The sequence below is a fragment of the Triticum dicoccoides genome, chromosome 5B (assembly GCF_002162155.2).
Source record: "Triticum dicoccoides isolate Atlit2015 ecotype Zavitan chromosome 5B, WEW_v2.0, whole genome shotgun sequence".
In the NCBI taxonomy this organism is placed as follows: domain Eukaryota; kingdom Viridiplantae; phylum Streptophyta; class Magnoliopsida; order Poales; family Poaceae; genus Triticum; species Triticum dicoccoides.
In genome coordinates this window covers 160,993,657-161,011,055 of record NC_041389.1, presented here as the reverse complement: position 1 = coordinate 161,011,055, position 17,399 = coordinate 160,993,657, and the positions used below count along the sequence as shown (strand labels likewise).

The window sequence follows — 17,399 nt, the reverse complement described above, 5'->3', positions numbered from 1 at the left end:
AGCAGGGGGAGGAGGCAGCCGACCACGAATCCTCCTCATCGGACGCAAGGGCCCAGAAGCGAGATCCAAGCACAGGCAGCGGAGAAGGTGGCGGAGAGAGCACCATCGGCGAGCAGGCAGGGGAGGGGAGGGAGTGAGCACCGCCGAGAGGAGAGGAGGAAGGCCAAACCCCGGCCGGCAAGCAGGGGAGGGGAACTGGGCGGCTAGGGCGAGAGGGGGAGGAGGGGGGAAGGGGATCCATCCCTAAAGAAGAAAATGAGTCCGACACAAACATATACAACACAACAAGATCCATAGATGCGCTTTAGTGTGTTTGTTCACTCATTCCAATCGTATGTAGTCCATATTGAAATATCCAAAACATCTTATTGTAGTGAACGGATGGAGTAAATAATAAAGAAAAATATACCCATCATGAATTTGCTGTCAAATACCTAGGAATCATACTCCCGGGACAGGTGATAACTGTAAATTGTCCAATTTGGATGCTTCTACTCAACAGTCAGATTAGTGCCAACTGTTTCTGCTTGATATTCATGGCCAATTATCAACATGTATATTAACCGGATTGCAGCATACCATTGCAAGCGACTATCTGAGTGTTCGATCTTGTGAAAACAATATACAATCATCTGAGTATTGAAGGGCTTACATGGAGTCAATAAATATGTGACGGGATGCTTGAACATGAAAGCATCAATGAGAATGCCCAAATGCTCCCAGTGTATGGTTATTACTCGCTGGATCCGCCATCATCTTTGCTACTCAGGGTTCGTATTATTGCTTCCAACACCTTGATATCACTATCTCTCTTGGCGATCTCCTCTTGTTTTGCCCGCAGCTCTTCCATGTGCAGCTGGAAAACTCCTGCAAGATGAAAACATAAATGAGCTATGAAGCTCCAGACTAACCTCAGCGAATCAAATGCTGGTGCGCCAGCAAGATGGTACACATACTTGCGGTGTTCTCCAGCTCCTTCGTGACTTCCTGTGCACGCAGCTCTGCAGCCCGTTGAGCAGCTTCAGCCTGGCGTTTTTCTGTACGGGCTCGAGCAGCTGCAGAAATGGCAGCGTCCAGTTCACGTTCCAGAGACTGCACCCTCTGGTCAAGAATCTAATACACAGAAGAGAAATACCAATCAATAGGAAAACATACCAAACAACAAACTGTAGAACAACGGTTAACTAGATGCCAACATACATTCGAGTCAATAAAGTGCCAAACTACATTCATAGCTATTAATTGTGCAGGGAAAAAACATTCACTGCTCTTGCACAAGACTAAAAGGTATCATGTTGGTTAAATCTATATTTTAGCTTATAAGGATACTACTAGATGCCAATTTGTCGCAAGAAATACACTACAAAAGAAATAATTTGCTAGCCATTAATCCGCAAACTTAATATGCAATCATGTAGAAAATCCAGATATAAAAGGCATCTGTGTGGTGAACCTGTTTGATGACTATAAATTCATGAGTACAGGTTGGTGCAACCGAGCTTAAGTATTTGACATTCACTTACTCTTGACACCCATTTATCATTACATGTGTAGCCACATGTTATTTGTCAAACACGGAGCCTTCTGTTGTTGGCTTGTTGGCCAGAATAAAGCCGCACTTTAGGAAACTCAGTTAGGGCAAAGTCTATCACAGACCAAACATTTCCTTAGTAGTTCAGATATGAGGGGAAAATAACCGAGAATAGTATGAAATTCATCACATGCCTGTACAAAACTAAAACGAATGATAAAATTTGGGTCATGTATTTGATAAGGTGGTGCATGGCTTTATGCATTCAGTTTCAGAAATCGTTGTCAGGACCATCGCATAAATACAATTAATCAAATTGGATACATTTGACTGGAGCTGGCACCATCCATCCTGCCTAGCTCTATCAAAACCCAAAGCAAAGCCAAATAGACTAGATTGAACTGAACCTCTGCCATCTAAGATGCACCTTGATATGAACAGGGATTCCGCGTCGTCTGCTTACTGATTAAGCTCACGCCGATTAGAGGGCGGCATCTATCTACAGGCCCAAGTGAAAGGAACGGTTTGGGGATCGGAAGCATGTGTAGGTACCTTGATGGAGCGGGCCTGTTCGGAGGCGAGGGAGGCCTTGGAGAAGACGTCGTCGTCGACGAAGACGGCCTTCCGGGCGAGCAGCTTCTGCAGCGACTCGACGTTGGCGCCCAGCTCTCCCAGGTTGCCGATCGCGGCGCCCCACCGCTCGCCCGAGGGCACGGCGGTTGGCGCGGAGGACGATAGGGAGGCGACCGCGACGGAGGATTTCTCCCTCTGCGCCATCTCCGCCGGCGATCCCTGGTGCGGTTGGCTACCTACTACTCCTCCTGCCCTCTTCACGCTTTGGCCCCTAGGCTTCACCGCAATCACGGGGGAGGAGGCGGAATGAACACTAGGACCGCCGACAGCTAGGGCCACAGCGTTAGGTACCGCGCTTGGAATCGATGTATTTCGATACGGAGGTGTTTAACTTACACCCGCATCTTACCGGTCGCAGAGCACTTTATGCCTGGAAATAAAACGAGGGATGGAGACGCGTATTATTTACAACTGTATTTGAAAGAAAAAAGGCAAATTAATAATCGATTAGGATCATAGGTCACTCTTCCATGTCACATACAACTTGGTGGAGCGCACAGAATGATGTGAATGGAGTAGGAAGCATGCCTCACCAAAAACACAAGTGAGTCATCATACAAGAATAATGATAAGAATAAGCATTAAGCAACACATGAAGCATAGTATGACCAATCACACACAAACATAGTATCTTACACGCATAATGAACCAAAGTAGCACAGATCAAATAGAAAAAGTAGCAAAAACTCAATAATACCATCAAGCAAAAGCAATACTCACTCTCTCTCTCTCTCTCGAAGCCTAACGATCTATACAAATTCTCCCCTTTGGCAACAAGTACCAAAAGGTTTGAATAGGTATAGAGCTATACATCTCTCTAGGCATGATCCTCGGCAGCTCCTGATGGCGGTCTCTGGCTAGCAGCTCCGGTGTATGTAGATGGCATGGAGAGAAGTGCATCCGTGAAGGCTTTAGCTGATGTTTGCTGGGCTGGTGGAGTAGAAATTGGAGGTGGCATTGTAGAAGCAGCGGCAGGTGAAGAAATAGTAGTCCTTGTGTCTGCATCAGGCACTGCAGCAGACCTGGGTGCCCTAGGCACTGTTCGGAACCTATCAGTTGTTGGTCTGTCATCTGCACTATCCTTAGCAACAGCTCTAGTTGTGTCATCATCATCTTTGAGCTTATCCACTATAGATTGAACCTCTGGATCTTCACATCAAGATCATATATCTTTGATTCAATTACCCGCTCTAAGCTCTCCTGGTTCTTGGTGAGGTTGGCCAGACTTCGCTCAATCCTCAGGGTTGCTTCTAGCAGATCAGTCTGGCCGTTCTTTGACTTAAGGTTGGCAATGGGAGCATTGGGAATAGATGCTTTCTTGGCTGCTTTAGATGCATCAGTTGCCTAAATCTTCTCTTGAGCCTGAGCAGATGTAGGGTGTGAAGGATCCATCACCACTACATTGTCCTTGAACTCTGGATATAATGGGAGATGCTCACGATCAAGAAGATATGTGCTCGTGCCAACCTTAGAGTTGATGAGCAACTGAATGTGCGCAGCAAAACCACATGATCTCTTCTGGTCAGCAGCGGTTCTCTTGATAGTTTCAACAATGAGGCTCATCAATTTGAACTTCTGTGGTGTATCAAATAAGTGTAGCAGGTTGATGGAGTGACCACGAATCATCTTGTCATCTCTAGACTTGGGCAATAGAGTATGCCTCAATATAGTGTTGATGGTGGCCAAACCAGCTAGCAAGTGCTTCACAGAACCAAACTTATGTGTCTCAACATCATCCTCAGGAATAGGCTTGTACATGTTCTGCATGGAATTGTGGTCCATCTTGGGCATTCCATATACATCAATGTCATTTTCTTCTTCTTTTGGAGCACCAAGAAGAGCAACCCATTCAGAGATGGTTGACGGGTACATGTTTCCCTCAGTCATCCACACTATCCTTCCATCTGGATAGAAATGAGTAGTAGAGTAGAATTGCATGATCATCTCATCATTCCACTTGGTAAGATTCTTCCCAATGAAATCATGTACACCAACAAGCTTGAAGCTTTCATGAACAAGGGGGAAGTTGTCTTCATTTGCATCAATATAGTTCCAGTCCACCCATTTCATATCACTGACAATAGGCTTCTTATCAAGCAACACAGTCTCATAGAAGTCTTGTTGCTCTCTGGTGTGGAAACAATAGTCACAAGCAGTCCTTCTCCTTGCAACATACGGCTCACACAATCTCCACTGACACAAAACATTTATCCTTCCTCAGCATCATATTCTCTGTAACTGGATGTGTGTTCTCATGGTCAGGAATTTTGGTCCTCAACCTCCTGAGCACTAGTGGCTCATCATCAATATCACCTTCAGGCACTGGAGCTTTGGGCTTGTGTTGGTGTTTTGGGAACCAGGGTACCCAGACTTGCCTACCTGCAGCCCACAGAGTGGCTCGGTCAGTGGCCAGGTACGACCCATCTTCAGCATCAATAAGACAAGACCCTTGCGAGGGGCCAAGCCTCACGAGGCGGACGATGCCAAGACCTCCAGAGGGAGCGGCCTCCCTAGGCTGGCTCCTGTGGAGTGGAGATTCCTATGCAAGCGCCCACCTCAGGAGGTTCGAATGACGTAAGCCATGATGACCATGGCTAGGCGGGCGCCAACGGGCGCAGAGCAGTAGGTTTCCTCTTTGGTGTAAAGGAGGCAAGTGCAGGCGTGGAGTCCTGAGGAATCAGCCAAAATGTTTCCATTCCCGTGCTACAAGACCAAGACCGCCAGGACGGCAGGACGGATGTCATCGCCGAGCCCACCATGGTGTCACGGCGAGAAGTTTTGCAGGCGAAGACCACCTCTCGTCAGGATACGATGTACTATTTATCTCCCTTCAAACTTGTCTATTGTGGGATCCCTTCCCGCCTTCATTTTGGGGGAAGAGGACCAAGGTCACTATAAATATAGGTTAGCCACCGCCATAGAAGGGGCAGATCCATCCGAACCCTCACCAGCTGACACCAACACAAGAACAGACCTCCTGAGGTTGTTCTTCCTCTGTACAGTTCTTCCTCAGCCCACTGCGAGGCTAATCCACCACAAAGCAGGAGTAGGGTCTTACACCGCAAGGTGGCCCGAACCTGGGTAAACTGCTGTGTCTCTTTCCTTTCCCGTTCATCGAGCTAGGCTGTGAGAGCGACGAGTTGGTAGGCTGGGGAGGTCGAGTTTTTCGCACACGCCCCTGAGTTCGAACATTTCTTGGGTCTGCGAAGCCGTTAATCTGACATCTGGCATGCTAGGTAGGGGCGTGTCGAAGTCTCTTCCCCGCCACTCGCTCCATCACCACCATGGTGGGAGATCCTCGGGCTCACGCCAAGCACTGGGCCGCTCGGCCCGCCCGGGTGGCACCTCCCGCCCAAGAAGCTCCCTACTCCGCGCTCATCGCAGCCCACACGGCGTCCAGCATCGTCGGTCGTAGGCGGCACGGACCACCTCCGCCCGCTCCCACGCTGCGCCGCAACCGCGCCATCGCGCGGTCTTTGGGCTATGCCACGGCGTCGACGCTACGCACCCGCCGGGAGCAGGCGAACACGCGGGCCGCGCTCATCATGGCGCGGGAGCTGCTATGATGCAGGCTTGCGGAAGGCGGCCACGACGCCTTGCTAGAGCGGGTCGCCGAGCTACTTGATGCCTCCTACAAGGGTGCAGCGCCCTTCTGCACCTTGCCTACATCACAAGCGTTGCTGGGGGCACACACCGGCCCCCGCTACACATGCATGCCCTTCCTCGGGGGGCTTGGAGGACCTTGCAGCGGCAACCCGGCCCATGACGCCGCTTACTCTACCTAGGAGACGTTACCTCCATGTGCGTCAGGGCCGGGCGGCCCCTCTTGGGACCGTGTCGAGATGCCACCCTATAGTTGTCGCGACCTGGCGCCAAGGATGGAAAGCGATGGCACTGGGCGCCGATGCAAAGACGGCGGCTCCAGGCACCCCCGTACCTCCACCGAGGCTCCTCGCGAACCACCCCGGAGCTTCACCGGCACCTTCGACAACGACAGCCATCGGGTACAACCAATATCTCTGGGGCACGATTACGCCAACCATGGATCACAGGTGAACCAAGCCACGGCGACGGCCGTGGACTTCAGGATGATGGCCCCATCGTAGTCGGATGGAATGCGCTGGGGGCCGTGCGGGGGAAGCCTGACGCCAGAGCCTCCCCTGCGCCCCACGACGCAAGGCACCACCACGACGGTGGCGCGCGCCGCACGAAGGTAGGTCCTTGCTACTTCTTGAGCTTGCGTTGGTTTTTCCCTTGAAGAGGAAAGGGTGATGCAGCAAAGTAGTGTAAGTATTTCCCTCAGTTTTGAGAACCAAGGTATCAATCCAGTAGGAGACGACGCGCAAGTCACCGAATACCTGCACAAACAATCAAGAACCTCGGAACAAACGCGATATAGGGGTTGTCAATCCCTTCACTGTCACTCGCAAAAGTGAGATCTGATAGAGATAATAAATTAAATATTTTTGGTATTTTTGGTGTACAGATTGGAAAGTAAAGAATGCAAAATAGTAAACAAGAATCGATAATATGGAAAAGAGATGCAATATAACGGAAAAGAGACCCAGGGGCCATAGGTTTCACTAGTGGCTTCAACATTAGTCATAAAGAACTCATATACTTATTACAAAAATTTATTAGTTATCAAAACAAAGTAGTACGCTCATGCTCCTAGGAGGATATATTGGTAGGAAAAGACCATCGCTCATCCCCGACCGCCACTCATAAGGAAGACAATCAATAAATAAATCATGCTCCAACTTCATCACATAACAGTTCACCATACGTGCATGCTACGGGAATCACAAACTTTATCACAATTATCTCTCAAATTCACAACTACTCTACTAGCATGACTCTAATATCACCATCTTCATATCTCAAAACAATCATAACGAATCAAACTTCTCATAGTATTCAATGCACTTTATATGAAACTTTTTATTATACCCATCTTGGATGCCCATCATATTAGGACTAATTTTTTATAACCAAAGCAAATTACCATGCTGTTCTAAAAGACTCTCAAAATAATATAAGTTAATCATGAGATATCAATAATTTCTATAAAATAAAACCATCGTCGTGCTCTAAAAATATATAAGTGAAGCACTAGAGCAATATTGTCTAGCTCAAAAGATATAAGTGAAGCGCATAGAGTATTCTAATACATTACGATTCATGCGTGTCTCTCCCAAAAGGTGTGTACATCAAGGATGATTGTGGTAAACTAAAAAGCAAATACTCAAATCATACAAGACACTCCAAGCAAAACACATATCATGTGGTGAATAAAAATATAGCCTCAAGTAAAGTTACTGATAGACGAAGACAAAAGAGGGGATGACTTGGGGTGCCTTGGGAATCCCCAATCTTAGGCTCTTGCCACTCCTTATTCCAAAATCTATCAAATCTTTACCCAAAAACTTGAAAACTTCACAACACAAAACTTCAACAGAAAATCTAATGAGCTCCGTTAGTATAAGAAAATAAACCACCACTTTAAGGTACTGTAATGAACTCATTATTTATTTATATTGGTGTTAAACCCACTGTATTACAACTTCTCTATGGTTCATACCCCCCGATACTACTGATAGATTCATCAAAATAAGCAAACAACACACGAAAAACAGAATCTGTCAAAAACAGAACAGTCTGTAGCAATCTGTAAGTTTTGAATACTTATGTAACTCCAACAATTCTGAAATAAATTTGTGGGCGTGAGAAATTTGTATATTAATCATCTGCAAAAATAATCAACCTAACACTCTTATTTAAAAAATGAAAGCTATTCTCGTGAGCGCAAAAGTTTCTGTTTTTTACAGCAAGATCGCAAAGACTTCACCCAATCTTACTAAAAAGGAACAAACACTAATTAAAACATAAAACCACATCTAAACAAAGGATAGATGAATTATTTATTACTAAAAAGGAACAAAAAGCAAAGAACTATAATAAAATTGGGTTGCCTCCCAACAAGCGCTATCGTTTAACGCCCCTAGCTAGGCATTGATAATTTTAATGATGCTCACATGAAAGACAAGAATTGAAGCGCGAAGAGAGCATCATGAAACACGTGACAAACACATCTAAGTCTAACATACTTCCTATGCATAGGAATCTTGTAGGCAAACAAATTATCATAGCAAGCAAAAACTAGCATATGCAAGGAAGCGGAAAGAAACAATAGCAATCTCAACATAATGAGAGGTAATTTTGTAACATGAAAATTTCTATAACCATATTTTCCTCTCTCATAATAATTACATGTGGGATCATAAGCAAATTCAACAAAATAGCTAACACATAAGAATGTTTCAACATGATCCACATGCATGCGAAGTTGACACTCTTCCAAAATAGTGGGATTGATATTAACTAAAGTCATGACCTCTCCAAACCCAGTTTTATCAAAAATTTCCTAAGATTGAACATTCTCCAAATATGTGGGATCTAAAGTTGACACTCGTCCAAACTCACCTTCAATAATATTGCAAACACTATTATCAATCTCATATTCAACATTGGGTTTAAATAATTTTTCAAGATCATAAGAAGAATCACCCCAATCATGATCATTGCAACAAGTAGTAGACATAGCAAAACTAGCATCCCCAAGCTTAGGTTTTGCATACTTTTAGAACAATTGACATTAATAGAATTTATAATAACACCATTGCAATCATGCTTTTTATTCAAAGATCTATCGTGAATCTCTTCATAAATTTCTTCATCACAATTTCCAGATTCATGAATTTCAAGCAAAACCTCATAAAGATAATCTAGTGCACTCAACTCACTAGTAATAGGTTCATCATAATTGAATCTCTTAAAAAAATTAGGAAGTGTATGAGGATCCATAAACTTTTAGCAAGTGAAGATGCAAGCAAAAAGAAGGCACATGGTAACACAACCGAACAAAAGATCGAACAGAAGAAGGGTGGAGAAAAGGGCAAAGGTTTTCGAAAATCTTTTAGAAGTGGGGGAGAGGAAAACGAGAGGTGAATGGAGAATAATGTAATGCAAGGGAGATGAGTTTATGATGGGTGCTTGGTATGGCTTGACTTGACGAAGATCTCCCCGGCAATGGCGCCAGAAATCCTTCTTTCTACCTCTTGAGCTTGTGTTGGTTATTACCTTGAAGAGGAAAGGGTGATGCAACAAAGTAGCGTAAGCATTTCCCTCAGCTTTGAGAACCAAGGTATCAATGCAGTAGGAGAGGAGACGATGCGCAAGTCACTGAATACCTGCACAAACAATCAAGAACCTCGCAACCAACGCGATAAAGGGGTTGTCAATCCCTTCACGGTCACTCACAAAAGTGAGATCTGATAGAGATAATAAAGCAAATATTTTTCGTATTTTTGTTGTATAGATTGGAAAGTAAATATTGCAAAATAGTAAACGAGATTTGATAATATGGAAGATGCAATATAATGGAAAAGAGACCCGGGGGCCATAGGTTTCACTAGTGGCTTCTCTCGAGATAGCATGTATTACGGTGGGTGAACAAATTACTGCTAAGCAATTGATAGAGAAGTGCATAATTACGATGACATCTAAGGCAATGATCATGAACATAGGCATCACTTCCATGTCAAGTAGACTGACTCCTGCTTGCATCTACAACTGTTACTCCACACATCGACCGCTATCCAGCATGCATCTAGAGTATTAAGTTCATAAGAACGGAGTAACGCATTAAGCAAGATGACATGATGTAGAGGGATAAACTCAAGCAACATGATATTAACCCCATATTTTTATCCTCGATGGCAACAATACAATACGTGCCTTGCTGCCCCTACTGTCACTGGGAAAGGACACCACAAGATTGAACCCAAAGCTAAGCACTTCTCCCATGGCAAGAACGATCAATCTAGTAGGCCAAACAAAACCAATAATTCGAAGAGACTTGCAAAGATATCAAATCATGCAGAAAAGAATTCAGAGAAGAACCAAATAATATTCATAGATAATCTTGTTCATAAATCCACAATTCATCGGATCTCAGCAAACACACCGCAAAAGAATATTACATCGAATAGATCTGCAAGAACATCGAGGAGAACTTTGTATTGAGAATCAAAGAGAGAGAAGAAGCCATCTAGATAATAACTATGGACTCGAAGGTCTGTGGTAAACTACTTACACTTCATCGAAGAGGCAATGTTGTTGATGTAGAAGCCCTCCGTGATCGATTCCCCCTCCGGCAGATCGCCGGAAAAGGCCCCAAGATGGGATCTCATGGGTACAGAAGGTTGTGGCAGTGGAAAAGTGGTTTCGGGGCTCCCCCTGATGTCTTTAGGGTATGGGAGTATATATAGGCAAAATAAGTACGTCGGTGGAGCTACGAGGGGCCCACGAGGGCGGGGGGCACGCCTACCCCCTAGGCGCGCCCTCCTGCCTCGTGGACGCCTCATGGTGTTTCTGACTTCAACTCCAAGTCTTCTGGTTTGCTTTCGGTCCAAGAAAGATCATCACGAAGGTTTCATTCCGTTTGGACTCCGTTTGGTATTCATTTTCTGCAAAACTCTAAAATAGGCAAAAAAACAGAAACTGGCACTAGGCCTCCGGTTAATAGGTTAGACCCAAAAATAATATAAAAGAGCATACTAAAGCCCATTAAACATCCAAAACAGATAATATAATAGCATGGAATAATAAAAAATTATAGATACGTTGGAGACGTATCAAGCATCCCCAAGCTTAATTCCTGCTCGTCCTCGAGTAGGTAAATGATAAAACAGAATTTTTGATGTGGAATGCTACCTAAGTTATTTATCAATGTAATTTTCTTTATTGTGGCATGAATGTTCAGGTCCGAAAGATTCAAGACAAAAGTTTAATATTGAGATAAAAATAATAATCCTTCAAGCATGCTAACAAAGCACTCATGTCTTCTCAAAATAACATGGCCAAAGAAAGTTATCCCTACAAAATCATATAGTCTGGTTATGCTCCATCTTCACCACACAAAGTGTTTAATCATGCACAACCCCGATGACAAGCCAAGCAATTGTTTCATACTTTTGATGTTCTCAAACTTTTTCAATCTTCATGCAATACATGAGTGTGAGCCATGGACATAGAACTATAAGTGGAATAGAATGGTGGTTGTGGAGAAGACAAAAAGGAGAAGATAGTCTCACATCAACTAGGCGTTGTTGATGGTATAATTTGGCTACTTAGTATGTGATGAGCCAAATTAAATCAATGATTTATCAAGCCGATCGGTTAATGCATTGTTGAAGTATTGCCATGGGAAATTTCATGGAAGGTGAAGATACAAGTCCTAAGAAGAATCATATGCTATACTGGACCATGAGCGTGATGCATGCAAGTGATATAAATCTATGTATATCAAGATGTATGCTTAGTCCTGATGGCCATTATCCAGTTTGATTTGTGACGTTGCCGGAATATTTAGTATTTTCTTCGTGGGCTCAAGGTATTTATACATATGCTTAGCCACTATATTTAGTGTGATGGTGATGTGGCTGGAATACTTTATTCATATATGCAAGAGTGCATGTACGTGGATATGGCCTAGATTTGCTACGTACTTAGATTGGCAAGTATATTTTTTGTAGAAGGATGCTACATGGTAACCGAATCAAGAAAGGCTAGTCCTGATCGGTTTTAGCTTCAGAGTTATAATCTTATATGCCAAGTCCAGCGTGCCGTATATATGTAAGGCCATGGCTGATTGGAAAATCCCAGCAATCGATCTATCAATACAAAGTCTATTTTCACGTACGTCTATTTTCATCGTTACTTCCTGCCAAGCCATAGCAGCCTTAGGGTTTGGTTGATCTTTGCCGTTTTGCGCTGGAAAATGGCCGTCTCTCCTCCACGAAAGCGAGGAAATCTTTGTTGCTTTGCTCATAAAGAAATCGTTCATCGTCACGAAAGCACAACAAATATCCTAGTGTTGCACGGCGATTTCGCGTGCCAACACAATTGGTGACCACCGAGTCCAAGAACGGGAGCGACGTCGACCCGGAGAACGTCTTCGCCATCACACTCGACGATCTGTCGGAAGATGATCGGCGCGAGCTTGAAGAGGAGCTTGAGAAAGAAAAGGTTGAGAGGCTGAAGCTGAAGTTGGCTAGATACGCGAAGACAAGGAACGACATCGTCAAAAAGGTAGTTCCGAGCCCTTCCGATGCGTTCAACACTCAGGTAAAAAACTCAACCGAAGAAATTGCTCATCTAATTGATGTGTCCGTAGCTAGTAAATATGGTTCTGATAGGGAAAATACGACACATACAATTACTCGAGCAGTAGCTAATAGACTTGAAGAATTTAAGGTGCAGTTTAATAAAGATCTTGAAAATTGTCTACCTGGTCATGTACGCTCATTAGTGCTGCAAGTCAATGATGAGTATTCTGGAAAAAGACTGATGCCAACAGACGGTAGCGGATTTAACAATTTGCCAAGTAATATACATACGTCTAGTGCATCGGCTAATCCTATGCAACCTCACGTCCCTTTAAACAATAATCTGGATGGCCGGAACTATGTTGGTAGTTCGGCTAATAATTTTGTTCCTAGTACTACTGCTCCAATTGTTTTGACTTCGGTTCCAGAAAATCACAATAGCAATAACCAAAGTTTTGGATTTAATTCTAATATGCAGCAGCCTAGTTATCGGACAGTGGCATATAGTACGCCACCACTACCGCCTGTCAGTACCGGGGTTCCGTATGGGCCGGTACCTGATTCATATTTTAGTGGGTCTCCATTGCAAACTTCGCATGCTCCAATTTCTTTGCCAGAATTTCCACCACGTGCTGGTGTTTCATCTGCTCCAGAAGCCAGTTCTCTACAGCCCAGTAATAATTTTAAGGATCAACTTGCTAATATACTTAGAGAATTTGGTTTAGAACCTAGGGGTAGAGCACGTGCATATCAAAAACCATACCCTGATTATTTTGACTCTACACCATATCCTCGTGGTTTTAGAATTCCAGATTTTGTTAAATTTACGGGGGAAGATGGTAGATCTACTTTTGAGCATGTGGGACAATTTTTAGCATAATGCAGCGAGGTCGGCACATCGGGTGTTTATAGATTAAAATTGTTTCCATTATCTTTATCCGGTACTGCATTTACTTGGTTTACATCGCTTGCTCCTAATTCAATTTCAACATGGGCACAATTGGAGCAAAAATTTCATGAGTATTTTTATAGCGGTGAAACAGAACTTCGACTTTCAGATCTAACTATGGTTAGGCAGAAATATAATGAGCATGTTCATGATTATATTAGGAGGTTTAGAGATGTCAAAAACTGATGTTTCAGCTTGACCATAGCCGAAAAGGATTTAGCCGATCTTGCCTTTTCGGGTCTACTTCCTCATATTAAGGATAAACTAGAAGGGCAAGAATTTTTAGATGTTAATCAAGTTTTGCAGAAGGCTTTGGCGCAAGAAAACCAGGCTAAGAAAATTAAACAATATAGCCGGTTTAAAGATAATAGAAATAAAGAGAAAGATAACCATGTAGTTAATGCCTTAGATTATGATAGTGATTCGGCTAGTGAGGATGATGTTAATATATGTGTAGCCATATGGGTTCAAGCGCAAAAGTCAAAACCTTTTGCATGTTCTGCTTTAAAACCTACACCTGCTAGAAGAGACGAAATTAAATATACTTTTGATGTAAGCAAGTGTGAATGAATTTTTGATATGTTACTGCAAAATAAATTAATTAGAGTGAGGGAGGGTCATGTAATTCCACCTCCAGAAGAATTGGGTAGAAGAGCTTATTGTAAGTGGCACAATTCTTTTTCTCATGCTACTAATGATTGTAACATGTTTCGTCGACAGGTGCAATCGGCCATCAATGAAGGACGATTGACGTTTACAGAAGGTTCTAAGATGAAGCTTGACAGCGACCCTTTTCCTATCAATGTGGTCGAGCTTGAGAGTAAAAAAATGCTTATTCGGTCGGATCAGACCGAATCCGCAAGAGAGAAAAATGTTGTTGATAATAATGCTCCTCCAAGGATGATCAAACCAAAAAAAATCCAAAAATAGGAGTGTGGAAAGTCAACAGAGGAAGGAGACAAGCTCCAAGGCCAAAGCCGACAGTTAGCATGTTGTTGGAAAAATATACCTCACACAAGACCAACAATGTGTTTAATCAGCTCGGAGGTAATAAGCGTCCTAGATCTCCTTCTGGACCTTACAGTCATGAGCAATGGCAAGGAAGTGCATATGACCAACAGTCGTATTTTGCAATGGAGCCGACATATTGGGGTTGTGCACCTCCTATGTAGCGACCAGATCTCAAATAGTCTGATCTCTATGCATCAGTGTCATCCCTGGATCAGTAATGATGACACGCACAGTACTTGAAGGATTTATAACAGAGTAGCAATCACACACTTATTACATCGAATGTCTAAAAAGAGAGCTTATTATAATAAATATGGCTTAAGGCCATCTAATAACGATAACATCGGAAGGCTTGGAAGATAAGCGAGTCCATCAACTCCAACGGCATCACTAAGTATAGAACCACGACCTAAAGGCACCTTATTCGTCGTCGAAAAAGTCTGCAACATGAACGTTGCAGCCTGAAAACGGGTCAGCACATGGAATATGCTGGCAATGTAACACATAGAGAGTAATGAAAGAATAAAGCTATACTACATGCATATATGGCTGGTGGAAAGCTCTATGGTTACAGTTTTTGCATAAAGCCAATTTTTCCCTACTACAAAGGAATAATTTTTATTTAACTATCATGGTGGTTGTTAAACATTAAGAGTGTAGACACCCTCTCAATCCCAATTAAACATCATCATTAAAACCCAACAATATTAATTAAAGTAACATGATGAGATTCACACGATAATCCAAGTACTAGATACTCAAGATGTACATAACCGGGGACACGGCTAACCATGATTAGTTTATACACTCTGCAGAGGTTTGCGCACTTTTCCCCACAAGACTCGATCTCCTCCATTGGGATTCTCGCACTACATGGTGTTTGAGAAACGGATGACCGAGACATAGTCTTTCAGAAGCGCTAGCACCTTACGATCGGGTAGACCGTTACACCTACTTTCCCCTACATCTGCTAGTCTACCACTATAAGAGTTCGCACGACTTAATCAACTATGCTAGAGCCCATAGTAGCTTGTGGCTGCACACAGAAGTTTATAGCATGAATAATCGCATGATCCCTTTGAGCCTGGGTGGCGGTCCACAATCGCTGGAATACCCAGGCGCCTCAATCCACCCAGATGTGTACTAAAGTTGCCACCTTAAATAAACCATTAACTTAACAATCTCACATCTATCATGGATACACTCACCCAATCCACGTCTACTAGCATAGCATGGCATAATAAGCAAACGTAGAAGTAACTCCCAAGGGTTTGATAATAAAATAGGTAATAGGTACTACCTCATCTACTTCCCAAAACCCACATATTAATCAAATCCTAATCATGCAATTGTTTGAGGATTGATCTAATGCAATAAAACCGGGTAGTAAAGAGATATGATCACAGTGCTACTTGCCTTGCTAATGATCTGTGAAACCTAGAGATTCAAAGTAGCAAGCGGCGCACTCCGGGTACTCTATCGCAAACAAACAAGTATACAATAAGTACTCATCTAATGCATGGGTAAAACTCAAATAAAAGATCTAACCAGAAAGTTCAACTTAAGAACTCCGGTTTGCAAAAAGAATCAAATCAAACGAAGCAACGAAAGTCAAACGGCGAAAGAAACAAGCTTCGTTTACTTATCTGGACCTAAGTCAAATTTTACAGAAGCAAAAACTTGTTTGAGTTGATTAATCTGAAAGAGGGTTTCGAGATGAAACTCTAGGCGCTTGAATCGCCTGATTCCGATAAACGAGCGAAAAGTTATACTAGAACGAAAATCGGATCAGAAATCACGATCAGAAATAATCGCGGAAAATTCGAGAAAAAGAAAAACTGACGAACAGGCTAACAAACGAACGTTCACTGTCTGCGGCTAAAGGACGAAAATCGTTCGTTAAAACGAACGTAGGGATGAACGTCCGCTAAATAAACTAAACCGAAAAAAACAGATCTAGGTTTTTTTAAAAAAATGAACGAAAAACCGGCGGAAAATCGAACGGTTTTCTCGAGGAAAACCGCCGATGGCGGGGCGGTGGCTACCTCCAGCGATGGGGCAGCGGGGTCTGGCGGGGTCGGCGGGGCGGCGGCAGCGGCGGGCGGCGTGGCGGCGGCGACGACGACGAAGGCGACGGGGCTAGGGTTAGGGTTTGGCGTGGGGCGGGCTGAGGCTCGGGTGGGCTCGGGGCGGCGCCTTATAAAGGGCCGGCCAGGCAGAGTCCTGGCCGAACACGGCCCAAAGTCAGTTTCTTTTTTTTTTCTAAAACACTACACGCAGAAAAACAAATAAAAGAAATACTAAACGGACTCCAAAAATCCCGATATAAATTCTCCCCGACTTCTAAAATCGAGCTGGTCAAGATGAACATTTATTGGGGCCTAAACGCAATTTTGAAAAACACGCATTTTTCCTAAATTCAAATAAAATAGCAATAAACTCCAAAATAAAATCTTATTTGATTTTATTATCAAATCCTCAATATTTCCTTATTTTGGGAAAGTCATTATATTCCCTCCCTCATATTTTTATTATAGAAATAATTGAAGATGAAATAAATAAAATCAAATGATCCTGGTTTCAAAATTTGAGAAAACTCAAATATGAAAATAACGAAATTCCCAACTCTCTCCGTGGGTTCTTGAGTTGCGTGAAATTTTTAGGATCAAGCCAAAATGCAATAAAATATGATATGCAATGATGATCTATGTATAACATTCCAAATTGAAAATTTGGGATGTTACAAACCTACCCCCCTTAAGATGAATCTCGCCCTCAAGATTCGGGTTGGCTATAAAATATGTGAGGGTGGTCCTTCAACAGATCTTCCTCTCGCTCCCAGGTGGCTCCATCCTCGGTGTGGTGGCTCCACTGAACTTTGCATTTTTTCATGATCTTCTATGCATTGTACTAGAAATATATATTGATGATGTAGTTGTTAAATCGGGTTTGATCATCATTTAGCCGATTTAAGATTAGCTTTTGAAAGGATGCACCGGTATGGATTAAAAATGAACCCACTCAAATGTGCTTTTGGCGTGTCGGCTGGTAAGTTTTTAGGCTTCATAATTCATGAAAATGGCATAGAGATTGACCCCAAGAAAGT

At 43.2% G+C, this 17,399-nt stretch overlaps 1 protein-coding gene across 1 annotated transcript; it reads right to left on the bottom strand.

The window, feature by feature from the left end:
- Nucleotides 1-472: 472 nt before the first annotated feature.
- On the bottom strand, nt 473-2,422 carry LOC119307972. The gene is made up of 3 exons (XM_037584068.1): nt 2,084-2,422; nt 957-1,113; nt 473-867 (listed from the first exon to the last, which is right to left on the bottom strand). The coding sequence occupies exons 1-3, from the start codon at nt 2,306-2,308 to the stop codon at nt 734-736; spliced, it is 516 nt and encodes a 171-aa protein (XP_037439965.1). The 5' UTR covers nt 2,309-2,422; the 3' UTR covers nt 473-733.
- Between the last annotated feature and the right edge of the window lie 14,977 nt (nt 2,423-17,399).